At 43.5% G+C, this 13,139-nt stretch overlaps 1 protein-coding gene across 13 annotated transcripts in view; it reads right to left on the bottom strand.

Moving 5' to 3' along the window:
- Nucleotides 1-10,783: 10,783 nt before the first annotated feature.
- Nucleotides 10,784-13,139, bottom strand: part of ncam2a (neural cell adhesion molecule 2a) — a 321,431-nt gene continuing 319,075 nt past the window's right edge. For all 13 annotated transcript variants that reach the window (XM_078931074.1, XM_078931083.1, XM_078931079.1 and 10 more), the window contains one exon: nucleotides 10,784-12,354. In XM_078931074.1, coding sequence (XP_078787200.1) covers nucleotides 12,240-12,354 — 115 coding nt within the window. In that variant the 3' untranslated portion in view covers nucleotides 10,784-12,239. The remainder of the gene's footprint in view (nucleotides 12,355-13,139) is intronic.

Genomic DNA, 13,139 nt, shown 5'->3' with positions numbered 1-13,139 from the left:
TTAAGTCGCCAAAAGGTTCAGAATCTCTTTGTTTTAAACCTATAATAATCCGGAAATGAAGCTTCACAAAAGGCTCCACATACTTCATCTTCAAGACGACGCTGAAGTTAGCTTCCGATTCACAGCTTCCGATTCGCGAAGGCACTAAAGAAACATTCCGCTGCATTTTTCGCATTAAGATTACCCAAAACCGGGTCCTGTTCAAAAACCGCTGGACCTGGACTGCTCAAACCTGGATTAAATTATGCATTAGATACTAAAGAATACATTAAATACAGTTTCTGATTTGTGAAACCTTCCTCTGATTTGTGAAAATGTGAAATGGGTTGATTTTTATAGCATTTTACGCACTGAGTCTCAAAATCTCAACATACAAAAGAAACTGGGAAACAGATGTCAGATTGGACAAATAGTTATGGTCATGGTTAGCATGTACCACTGACTTAAGTTTTGTTTTTTTGTTCAATATTTCTTGGTTTGTTTTCTGATTTACTTTACAGTTCCTGTTATAGTGTTTTCCTTTAAGTTGTCCTTCCCTTGTCCCCATTATCCTTAAATTGCATAAAATTCGATGAAATGATACCATTTCACACAGCGGTTTTTGAACAGGAGCTGGTCTGACGTGGACTCAGTGCGTAAAATGCAATAAAAAAATCAACCTATTTCACATTTTCACAAATCAAAAACTGTATTTAATATGTTCTTTACTATCTAAATTATTATTTAATCCAGGTTTGAGCAGTCCAGGTCCAGCGGTTTTGGAACAGGACCTGGTCTAAGGTGGACTCAGTGCGTAAAATGCGATAAAAATCAACCTATTTGACATTTTCACAAATCAGAGGAAGGTTTCACAAATCAGAAACTGTATTTAATGTATTCTTTAGTATCTAATGCATAATTTAATCCAGGTTTGAGCAGTCCAGGTCCAGCGGTTTTTGAACAGGACCTAATCTGAAGTGGACTCAGTGCGTAAAATGCGATAAAAAAATCAACCTATTTCACATCTTCACAAATCAGAGGAAGGTTTCACAAATCAGAAACTATGTTTAACGTGTTCTTTACTATCTTAATTATAATTTAATCCAGGTTTGAGCAGTCCAGGTCCTGCGGTTTTTGAACAGGACCTGGTCTAAGGTGGACTCAGTGCGTAAAATGCGATAAAAATCAACCTATTTGACATTTTCACAAATCAGAGGAAGGTTTCATAAATCAGAAACTGTATTTAATGTGTTCTTTAGTATCTAATGTATAATTTAATCCAGGTTTGAGCAGTCCAGGTCCAGCGGTTTTTGAACAGGACCTAATCTGAAGTGGACTCAGTGCGTAAAATGCGATAAAAAAATCAACCTATTTCACATCTTCACAAATCAGAGGAAGGTTTCACAAATCAGAAACTGTATTTAATGTGTTCTTTAGTATCTAATGTATAATTTAATCCAGGTTTGAGCAGTCCAGGTCCAGCGGTTTTTGAACAGGACCCGGTTTTAGGGTGGTCTTAGTGCGAAAACTGCAGCGGAATGTTTCTTTAGTGCCCTCGCGAATCGGAAGCTGTGAATCGGAAGCTAACTTCAGCGTCGTATCTTCAAGCTAGGTTCCGATAAACGGACAACTTCGGTGTTTTTTCCTTAATCTACGACTTTTTTCTTGTAAATTTATGAGATTTTAAGTCGTAAATTTATGAGATAAAAAGTCGTAAATTTACGAGTTTTTATCTCCTAAATTTACGAGATAAAATCTCGTAATTTTACTTTTTTTTTTTGGTGGCTCTATTTTTTTTTTTTTTTGGGTGTCCCTAATACTCCGTCGTAGTTTCAGTCCAAAATGTAAGTATTAAAAATGTCCTGAAGAAAAGGAGAAAAGCTAAACAGAAAAAGCTAAATGCAATCTGAAAAATTAAAGATTCAAAGGGTTTGTTGTCATGTTTGCCTTCAATGAGATGCTTACCTTGCTGTTTGCTCTGAATGCCATAAGGTTCAAGGTTACAGAATATTTTTAAGGTTAAATAAAAAACAAACAAAGGGAATATTTACAGAATCTCTGAAACATTCAGACAAAATTTAAAACATAAATATGCACCACTAAGGGTCAAAGCATCAGTTCAGAGTCATTTCTATAATAATAAAAAATAATAATAAAAAGAAAGTGTCTTTTTGAAATGCAGGCGTCCGACCATAAACCTTTTTCTTTGCAGCAAATATGTGCAAAACATTAGACACACAAAAAATAAATAATAATACAATATTGTTTTCTTATTATCAATATTTTGCAAAAAATTTGTTTAAATATCTTTTTAATTTGAGCAAACAAAGACAAATATTTTCTTTTAAGCATCTCAGGGGTTTTGCTTTACTTTGATTAGTGATAAAGTTCTATAGTGTTTTAAAGAAATATTTAAAAAACATTTTTAATCAATATATAAATGTTAAAACTTAAGCCACAGAGAAATATTTAGCTGGATGCTTCCTCTTTGATAGTCCTATGCACATACATTAGCCTTGATGCAAAGAAAAACTTTATTTTCCACATTTCCATAGCTTCAGGTGAGTAATCCTCACAATCCTGTTAAAGTTTTTTTTTAAAGTATTTCTTTGTAGGAAAAAAATTTTTTTGTGTGTGTTTGTAGAAAAATTACTTATAATCTTCCATAGAATTCTGTTATTTTTCTAATGGAGGGTTGAAATACTATTTTGTGTCAAGAATTAGTTAATTAGGTTACAAAAAGTTTTGTTTCTGAAACAAAAATTGTAATTTGCATCACAAAATGTACTTTATTTAAATTAAAAATACTACTCAGGTATGATATTCTGTTATGCAGTTTTGTGGCATTTATGTAACAGCAACAATTCATTTGTATAAACTTCTAGAACAAGAAAACTTTCACCTAAAAGAAAAAACTTGGAAGATATTCAATAAAATATGGTTGAAGGTTTAAATGCAGCCATGTTAGTTATTTCAGTTTGGAACAGTTGAATGTAGATTTTTACCTGTGATTATGGGATGTCGGCTGAATCGATGCACAGAGAAGATCTCAGGACGGAATCAGAGAAGACTGAGAACGGATGAGGAGATCCCTAAAGTTAAGAAAGGCTGCTAACACGAAAAGGACACACAATTCAGAGATGTCTAGATAAATTCCGTAATCTTTATGAAGTTTAGTGAAAGCAAAGAATATTATTGCCGGAAATTGTTCCAAGAGTTTGTTTTATTATCGACTCCGACAGCTGAAAAACTCAACATCCACTCAAAGTTGAATACTTTGGAGTCACAGCATCTCAGTTGATCTACACAAACTTCCTGGTTAATGGCGTCAGAGGTTGGCGTTCTCACAGGCGGAGATGCTTCTGGAAGCAAAGGGGGTCCAGAAGAAGGTTTTAGAAAGAGGTCCGAGATGGCAGGAGACCCCCGATGATGATGAGGAGGGTGAGGAGAGCTTCATCCCTCCACACGGAAAGGATCAGAAATGATGTCTACACGTGACACTTTTCCTCCATCAGGTGTGAGTCATTTAAGGATCGGACTATAAACGCTGCCAACGTTTGTTTCCTTATCACGAGTGGGGACAGAACGACCCGACTTGTTTGTTTCTTGTAAAAAAGAAGTCCAGTTCTGTTCCTTTCTGGTTCTGCGTTCCTCTCGTCTTTCTGGCAGCGGTCTTCTTGTTTCATATGATCAAGGAATGTCATGATAATGGAGCGTACCATTGTCATGCGTGTAGTAAGTGTATTGTGAAGCATTCGTAAGGATAATGGAAGTTCCACGCACGTATGACGTACGGGTGAAGCTGTCCTATGGCGTCCTAGTCGTTAATAGGGCGCGAGTACCGCCTCCCTACTGACCGCACACACGAGTTGTGCACGTGATACTGAAGTGCACGTAGGATGTCCACTCAAACTACACTCTCACTGTCTAGTTGTCTAATTTGCGTCTCACCTACTTCACCCTTACGTGTTGTGCAAGTGTTCACTACGACCTGTCGCCTGCAGGTCTACGACCGGGATACTTCATGGCGGTCACCTGCGAGCCCTGTTCAGGGTTTGACCATTTTTCACCTGAAAACGAACCCGCATCCAGTCTTGGGACCAAGACTTTAGGATCAGAAAAGACTTCACCCACCCTGAGTACACTGAGTAGAGTGTCCGCCCTGTGACTGGAAGGTCTCGAGTTCAAATCCAGGCCGAGTCAAACCAAAGATTCTAAAAATCTCTTCCTGCTTGACATTCAGCATTAAGGTTTGGGGGGTTAAACCACCAAATGGTTCCCGAGGACTGCTGTGTCCGCAGCTCACTGCTCCCCCAGGGAAGGGGTCAAATGTGGAGGACCAATGACACACACCTAGGTGTGTGTCGGATAATGGGACTTTAACTCTACCCCTCCATTTTATAACTAACCAACCCCTTTCCTCGGGCAGGAGGTTGAGGAGCAACGGGAGCAAAACTACCAGGCTCAGGAACTAGTCTGAAGCGGTCAGACGGTTGAACCTGGTCATTCTCCATAGATAGCAGCTCCATGGGTGTTCTCTGTAGAACATGGCGCCTCCTCAGAAAGCTAGCGTTGGTACCTGGGTCCAAACTCTCTCCATCGATGAAGTCTCTGCCGCTTTCAGAGCACCAAACGTCCACTTCTGCAGCTCCTCTTCCTCCCTCACAGGGATGTTCAAAATAAAGCGTCTATATCGTACGATGAGTTCTCCGTCATCCACCCTGTAAAGCTTTTTCTCGCCGCAGACTTCAATTATGTCTCCCGTGGCGGTGAGATTTGTCATGAATAAGCCCTGGGAGAGATGAAGCGACCGGCGTGTCCGACGCCTTCACTCAGGATTCCCATTCCGGTTTGTCCGAGCTGCATATCAAACAGGCTTTTATTTTCCTAACGCTTTGTGTGATTCTCCGTTCAGACGCTCTGAAAGGCTTCTGCAGAGGTAATTTAGGACCATTTCACTGGAATCCCTCCTGATGTGTCCTTCGTTCTCACCTCACGCCTGAATTCTTTTTTGTGGGGACACAGACGGGACTCGGGACGTGCTGAATGACCTCGCAGTAAAAGGGCGCCCTTTATCGAAACTTCTACATCTGGGTGTCCAGAATAAAGCCTTTCCTAGTTTAAACATAAACTACTCTCAGTAAGTTAAAGATGTTGTGAAAACTCTCCCTCACCTTTCCTCGCTCGTCCCTGCGCTCCGTCTACGGCGGCGGCGCCATGTTCCTATCTGAGCGGCCTGCCTGTTTAAAAACAAATAACCCGTAGAAACCTACACTAATTGTTACTTTGCTGCTCAGATAGAAAAGCTTTCATGTTTGCTCCTCTAAAGGGAGAATTCATCTTCTGTTCAGGATTAAAGGAGGCAAAAAGTTTCTTTTAGAGAGCAGGAAAAGATGGAGGCGGTCTCTGTGCTCAGAGGAATGGGCCGCGGCGGTCTTTGTGACGGAGAGATGAAAGACGCCGCCGTGTGAGGATCGTTACGGAGCGGGAAACCAAAGTGAAGAACTCATCAAGAAAATAACCCACAACGTTAATGTAAGGAAACCCAGGAAACCGATAAAAGAGGAACAACAGACACTTTAGAGCAGAGGTCTGCAGCCTTCAGCACTGAAGGAGCCATTCAGGTCCATCTATCAGCGACGACAACCCAGTAGGAGGAGCCACAGAGTCCTCTATAGGAAAATGAGGACACAGATTTGTGTTTGTGTTCATGTCATTGTGATAAATATAAATGAACTGGTTTTATTTGCTAAATAAAACATAAACTTTAAGAAAAAACAGCCTTTTATCAACACATGAAATAGTTTATGTTTGATAGAGGTTCATGATTTCCTTTCAAAATAAAAGACACCCTGTGTCCTCTTGTTGCATCAAAAGGTTATGTGACGTCAGCAGTTATTTTACTGTTTGTGGTGCATCACACCCACAAATTCCAAGATCTAACTAATCAAAATTAAATTAGAGCTAATTAAATTACTGTTTATCGTTTTTTTTTTTCATTCAAAAAAGCGCATTTAAAACCCTAGAATTTGTTCAAAAATAGAAAACTTATAATCCTTTCTCTTAAATCTGGATCTGATTTACTGTGAGTCATAATGGAGGGGTAAAAGAGCCGTAAAGGAGGGGTAAAAAAGCCATAATGGAGGTATAAAAGAGCCGTAAAGGAGGGGTAAGAAGAGCCATAATGGAGGGGTAGAAGAGCCATTATGGAGGGGTAAGAAGAGCCATAATGGAGGGGTAGAAGAGCCATTATGGAGGGGTAAGAAGAGCCATAATGGAGGGGTAGAAGAGCCATTATGGAGGGGTAAGAAGATCCATAATGGAGGTATAAAAGAGCCGTAAAGGAGGGGTAAGAAGAGCCATAATGGAGGGGTAGAAGAGCCATAATGGAGGGGTAGAAGAGCCATAATGGAGGGGTAGAAGAGCCATAATGGAGGGGTAGAAGAGCCATAATGGAGGGGTAGAAGAGCCATAATGGAGGGGTAAAAGAGCCATAATGGAGGGGTAAAAGAGCCATAATGGAGGGGTAAAAGAGCCATAATGGAGGGGTAAAAGAGCCATAATGGAGGGGTAAAAGAGCCATAATGGAGGGGTAAGGGGGCCATAATGGAGGTAAAGTTGCCATAATGAAGGGGTAAGGGGGCCATAATGGAGTGGCAAAGGGGCCATATGTGGCTCTGGACCTGCAGGTTCATGACCCCTGCTTTAGCTTTAGAGCCTAAACGGTTAAAAACAAACCCAATATGACTTAGGACCCAATGAGCCCTAAGTTACTCTCAAATGGCTTGAAAATGTGAAGCTGAAGTCTTTTACCCCTAACAGGGGGGGCAGTGCCATGAAGACTGAACTGATTAGTAAAAACAGTCCCTTTCTTTGATTTGGTATGCTGCTAATGACACAGGAGTTGCATCACGTCTCTTCCTGCAGAGCAGACCTTCTCCTGGGAGAGCCTGGAATGAAGCAGATTAAGGCCTGAAAGCTTCCTGCCGGCTTCACCTGCGCCGTCTGGAGGAGGAGCTTAAAGTTTTGCTGGAAAACTTCAGCGGAGAGATTGATCCTCAGACTTCCCAGAAGCCGTCTCACAGCTGGGATTAAGGTGCTGTCGGTGTCCTGGGAGTCTCTGCAAATGGAAAGATTAGTGGAGAAATATCACCTGAGAGCTTCGTCTGCCGCCCCCCCCCCGTTGGTGTGGGGACGTGGACGTCCACCGCCCCTCCTGTTCTCTGTCCGCCATTGTTTCAGGCCTCCTCCCAACCCCCAGAGCCCGGATGGCGCTCCTCCTCACCCCGACGAGACGCTGCGTTTGATGTGCAGCCCTCCTTTAAGCCCCTGAGGGGATGAAGCTGAAGTTTGTTCCTCTTGTTAGCGCTGGCAGGCGGGGTCCTGATGCCGGAGGGATTCGTCTGAGGATCGTTATCTGCTGGCTCGGACTGAAGGCCGCAGACAGGACGGATTTGTTAGGAACCGCTCCTTCCCTTTTTTAGCTCCTCTTCTTTAATCAGCAAAGTGTTTCAGAGAACTGAGTCGAACATTAAAAGCTGGAGTAATGACGGTTTGCCAGTGACCTTGATGAAAACAGGAGAGCGTCCTCTGGAAAAATGAGCTGTGTCAACTTTAGCCGAGACGGAAAATTAGAGGCTATTAAAGCAGGATCTTTGTGGATGGACACGGCTTTTATCTCGCCACGCCGCCGCAGCGTGGCCTGGACGAGCTAACGGTCATCCTGATACTTCCTACTCATGGACTTCTGACAAAATGAGTGTAATTTTAAAAAAATGTATTTAAAAAATGTAATTAAGGGAGAATTATGAAATAATATTTCTGAAAACGTCAAAGATGCTCTTGAATCAAATATTTGCACGACTTCCAGCAATTTAACAATTTAAATATAAAATAATTTTGAAAGAAATCTGTCAGTGATTACAGTAAAAAGCTACAACCTCTGGATCAGAAATGATGGCATCATACTACCACCACCATGCCTAACAGCTGGAAGATGAATACTCATAATTCTGTTTTGCATTTAAAATTGTAACTTTTGAGCTAAATGAACGTCTGGTTAAACTGTAATAGATGGAGGACTGGTAAACAGTAGAAAAAGAAAAGAAAGAAGAAGTAGCCCCTCCCTGCTTGTCCAATGTGAACCCCAGGGGCGTTCAAAAACCTACACGCTAAGAACACTTGGTGTCAACCTAGCTTGAAAGTGAATTAAACCACTGAGTTTGTCAGTATTTCTGAAGGAACTGAAACATGTGACCTGTGAAGGGTTACTTCTCATGACACTAGTGCTGTCCTAGGCAGGTTAACAGTGGGAGGTGGGTCATCTAGACCCACTAGACAGAGCTCTGAACCTTTTTTCTTCAATGATTTGTGATCTTCACTGGTGTCCATGGATTACATGAAATCTTTCCACCTTTATCCACCTTTGTCATGGTAGGGAGAACACGCCAATGGAAGGGGGGGTCATCTAAGATAGCACAAGGGTTAAATGAACCCCAAGGAACACATGGAGCTGCAAACTAAATGAAATCAGCCTTCAAACCCTACATCAGTACTTTTCCACTGAAAACCATCAGTTATCTTTCTGGCAGCAGCAGAGGAAGAGGCCATGTACAACGCACATAATGAAGGGTTTCTGCTGTCCTGCCAGACATTGTCCTGAAGCCCCCACAGGGATCCCCCCCGAGTATGTGGGCAGTGTGTGCATCTCTGTACGACTTTGATCCAACCTTTCCTTTAAAAGCACTAAAGTCCGGTTTTTCTCTTTACTCATCAACGTGTAACGAGCTGTTTCATTGACACTCTTTTTACAGAAACTAGGGTTGTACTCATTTACCTTTTTAATCAATACGAACTAAAGTCAAACCTCTAACACATTCCTCCAAAACAAAACAAAAACAAGTCCCCTCATTCTCTTCTGTCTCTTTAGTCCCTCTTCCAATGTGCACAAGATGTAAATCCACAAAGAAATGTAAGTTAAAAAGAAAATGGATTGATCTCACCAACATGTGTTTGTTTGTAGCTTCCATCCTCAATCCGGTTTTCTTAGGTAGATCATATCTTATTTCTTCCTGGGGTCCCTTGTAGCCTTCCCCAGCCGTTTTTCCTTATTTCCTCCTCTGTGTCCTTTTCTTCCCTCACTGATGACTCCACCCACTTCCTCCAGAATTCACATAATCCAACAAACAGCATTCATACAAACAAACAAAGTGTTTCTACTTGTGTTAGAGCACATGTTTTCTCCAACCCTTGTGGACGTTATTCATTTCTGAGTTCAGCTGTCATTAAGATTTTCTTTTTGTCCACTGGATACCTTTTGTGGCACTGCTACAAACGCACACGCAGAGGTTAGCAGGGGCGACCGCACACCTGCCGGGACTTTCTTTGAGCTTAAAGCTGGTTTTAAGATAACGCCGCCTCCACTTGATGTTAGAGAAGTGAAACACACCCACTTTCCTGGTTCCTGACCCTCCAAATTGTCCACAACTGCAGATCCCAGACTCCGTTTTTCTCGCAGACCCAAGGAAAGTCGGTGTTCTTCCAGGTCGATGAACGTCTGTCGAGCAGCTGTGGTCAGTTAACACTGGAGACGTCGCCGGCGCCGCCTGAACAACGGGGGCTCTTCAGCCGCTCACCTCAAACATTTCTAACGTAAAGAGACACAAAACTGCTTTTCTCCACAAATGCGATGAAGAGTCAGAAGGATGCCAACACCAGAGCCAGGGTTAAAGGGTTCAAGAATTCAGCAGGTCTGGAACGTCTACAATCCTCTGCAAGGACTAAGACAGTAGTTTCAGACCAAAAAGGATCCAAGTTGCTTTTTTTTTTGGGACGTTGGGACCACATGAGGTCAAAGCGGGTTGATTCTATGGTGACAGTTGGTGATGCAGGTACAGAAATTGTGTGGTGGAAGTTTCATGGTATGGGTTTCCATCGCTCAGTTACTCAAAATACTCAACCTGTTGAGAAAATAAAAAATAAAAAAGCCAAGAAATCTTCTGGATCAGGAGAAACACTACTTTAAACTTCTGGGTATGTCTATGAATACTCTCATTCATCCAGGCTGATTCCATCATAGTAGTAGGTTTAGGGGCTGTCATCTGGACTTAGTTTGTAAAGTTAGAAGACGTTTCACCTCTTATCCAAGAGGCTTTGTCAATTCTGATTTAGCTGGTAAAAGAGCTGGTATATATGCGCTCATGGGGGAGGAGTCAGACCTGAAACTGGATGGTATTGCCCACTTAGCCTTCATGGTTTCGGGTCGTTAAGACCAAGGATGGTGGTCTCAGCTTATTCTTCCATCCATCTATGGCAGTGTTCTGAAACCCAAACAAACCGAACCGGTTCCACCTGGGGCGTTAACAGCTGAAAGAGATGACCAGTTTGGGGAGGGAGTCACCGGCTCCCCAACCCCCAGCTGATGACAAAGGACTCTTAACGACCCAAAACCATATATACCATATATACCATACGTACCAGCTCTTTTACCAGCCAATTCAGAATTGACAAAGAGGTGAAACGTCTTCTAACTTTAAAAAACTAAGTCCAGATGACAGCCCCTAAACCTACTACTATGAACTTTTGGTTATGTTTTGACGCCAGCGTGAACTTAAAGAACGCTTCAGAAAGACGAGGCATGGGATCAAAAACCGGCGTCTGAACTTCTGGAACTTCCTGTGAGCAAAACTTTAAAGGATAAAAGCAGCGAAGTGGGGGAAAGGGAGGCGGGGCTGAATTCCAATTAAAGTCTCCTGTTTTGGACGAAAAACACCCACCGCCACGAAAAAAGACGACGACGTGTCACTGGCTTCTACAGGACATGTTTTTATTTACAGCGGCAAATGGGAGGAGTCACGATAGTCCACAGGTAACGTACAGACATCAATAGATCCCACCTCCTGCACAAAGCACATCCAGCGGGGGGACAGTCTGAAGGGCAGGGGGGGGGGCAGAGAGGACACACACTGTACACTGAGCTCAAACATTTGGTTTTGCACCCCACCCCCCTCCCGTACAGGAAAAAAACAGGACTGTAGGAAAGAGGGGCGGGGCTTTATAGACATATATCCAAATACAAAAAAACATGTACAATTTGTTTGGCCTCCAGGCACTGTGTTCCCCTATTTACAGGAAGGGGGGGCTCCACGGCACGACCGTTCTCTTCTGAATGTGGGGGGTGGGGGGTTTGCAACACATGCACAGAGGAGCAGGCCCCGCATGTAGGCGTCCCCCCCAAAGACGCGAGGAGGAGGGAACAACGAGGAAAAACAAACATGAAGATACATTCAACACACGGCGCAGTGTCACAAAGCTGCAGTCATCCAGCGGCGGCGGCTTCAAGACTACATTTCCCAGAATTCACCATCAACGTAGGAACGACACAAAAAAAAAATCAAAGATGAGGAGATGGAGGGGGGGGGGGGCTGCTGGAGGAGTGCAGTAATTACTGCCTCCAATGAGATGTGAGGACGCCTCAGGGTCGGGTGGGGGGGGGGGGGGTCTTAAGGAAAAGCAAATGAGTGGAAAAGCAATTTTACACCATCACTGAACTTTAGACCAAAACACAACGGGGGGAAAAAAACAACAAAAGGAGGAGAAACGCTGACAAAAGAAGCTGTTTGCATCAGGAAGGAGAGACATCCTTTAGAGTATATTTACATAAAAGCTCTGTAAAATATTCTTCTTTTTTTCCCACCTATGTACAACACACAACACCAGAGAGAAGAGAGTGTTTCCCAAATCAAAACGAAGGAGTGTTGCCGTATCTCGTGCTCTTCGGCGCCATCGTCCTCCAACCTCCGTCTCCGTGACAACAACATAAAAGTTTGTTTAATTATTTTTTCCCCGCTCCTCCAAGAAAAGCAGGTCTGCTTGACCTGCCGCTCACATTCAGTCCGGCTGTTGAAGGCAGACGTTTTTGTTGCATCGGGCGTGGAACCTTCACCCTTAAAGGGCTTTATGGGGGGGGAGGGGGTTCACAGACATCAACTGGAAATCTTCTATGGGCAAAAACAAAAGCAGAACTGGAGAATTCACCCTCAACAGACGAATAAAGGCGAAGAAATAATGTACAATCATCCATCAATAAGCTCCTCCCACTGACCCCATGAGAACAACGTAAACACTTCCTATTTTCTCTGTAGAACTTCTTATTTACACGTCCGTTCCTCCAGTGTGGTAGCTTCTCTCGGTTTTGGTCTCGTGGTCCGAAGGTTCTTTTAGTGGCACCGGCAGGACTGACTCCTCCCCCCCCTTTTTTTTTACGCTTTGCTGTCGTCTGGCTTTATGTGGAGGCTGTTGTCGCCGTGCACCTTGATTTCAATGGTATCTGGCTTGAGAGACTCTTTTCCATTCTCTTCCTTCAGCGGTAGCTTCCTGCAGCAACAGAAGAAGCAGAGCACACGGCGTTGGCGGACGCGCGGCGCTTTCACGGCGAGCACAATCACGCGACAAAGACACAGAGTGACGCTGGCTAAGGTGGGCCTGAAGTGTGGCCCTGACAGAGTGTGGACTAATGGTTTCTCCACAGAATGTGCTCTCTCTTGCTTTAGTGCCCACCGATTATCACCTCTTTAGACCTTTGGGCGCATGAATCCGTCGCCTCCAGTGGGATTCATAAAGCAGGATCTAATTGAAGAGGCAAAGCGGCGGGATATTAAAGGAAAGGGCTTTTACTGGGCCACACAAAAGCCCCACAGAAGAGGGGAAAGGTTGGTGTGGGGGCCGGTCTGGGGTCTGAATGGTTGCAGAGCAGGTCAGCTGATGTTCTGTGGATGTCTGATGGGGACACAGCTCTAACGATGACTTGTGTTGGCGTTTCTCCGTCTGTCCGTCCAGTGAACGACGGCGTTGATGACGGTGAGTCTACAGTAAATCTGGTCTCGGCGCAGACAGAGAGCTGCTACTGACAACGTCAGAGTGAAGTTCACAGGTTCAATCCCTAAATATTATCACTGCTCATCTGTTCGAGCTCAGAACGTCAGCGCGATGCTGGACGACGAGGTTCTAGTCTACAACGTTCTGTGATTCAGGTGTAAATTCAACACATCTTTTCATGACTAGATGACGACACGAGACTCCTCCTCCTTTTGTGGATGACCCGTCCGCGGCACGAACCTCCTAACGTGGTTCAATCTACAAACATCCTTCCCTTACAGGGT

This window comes from Oryzias latipes, chromosome 2 (genome assembly GCF_053564925.1).
Source record: "Oryzias latipes strain Hd-rR chromosome 2, Olatipes_Hd-rR_3.1".
Lineage (NCBI taxonomy): Eukaryota > Metazoa > Chordata > Actinopteri > Beloniformes > Adrianichthyidae > Oryzias > Oryzias latipes.
Note: the sequence above shows the minus strand (reverse complement) of the source record. Positions and strands in the feature narration are given on the sequence as shown.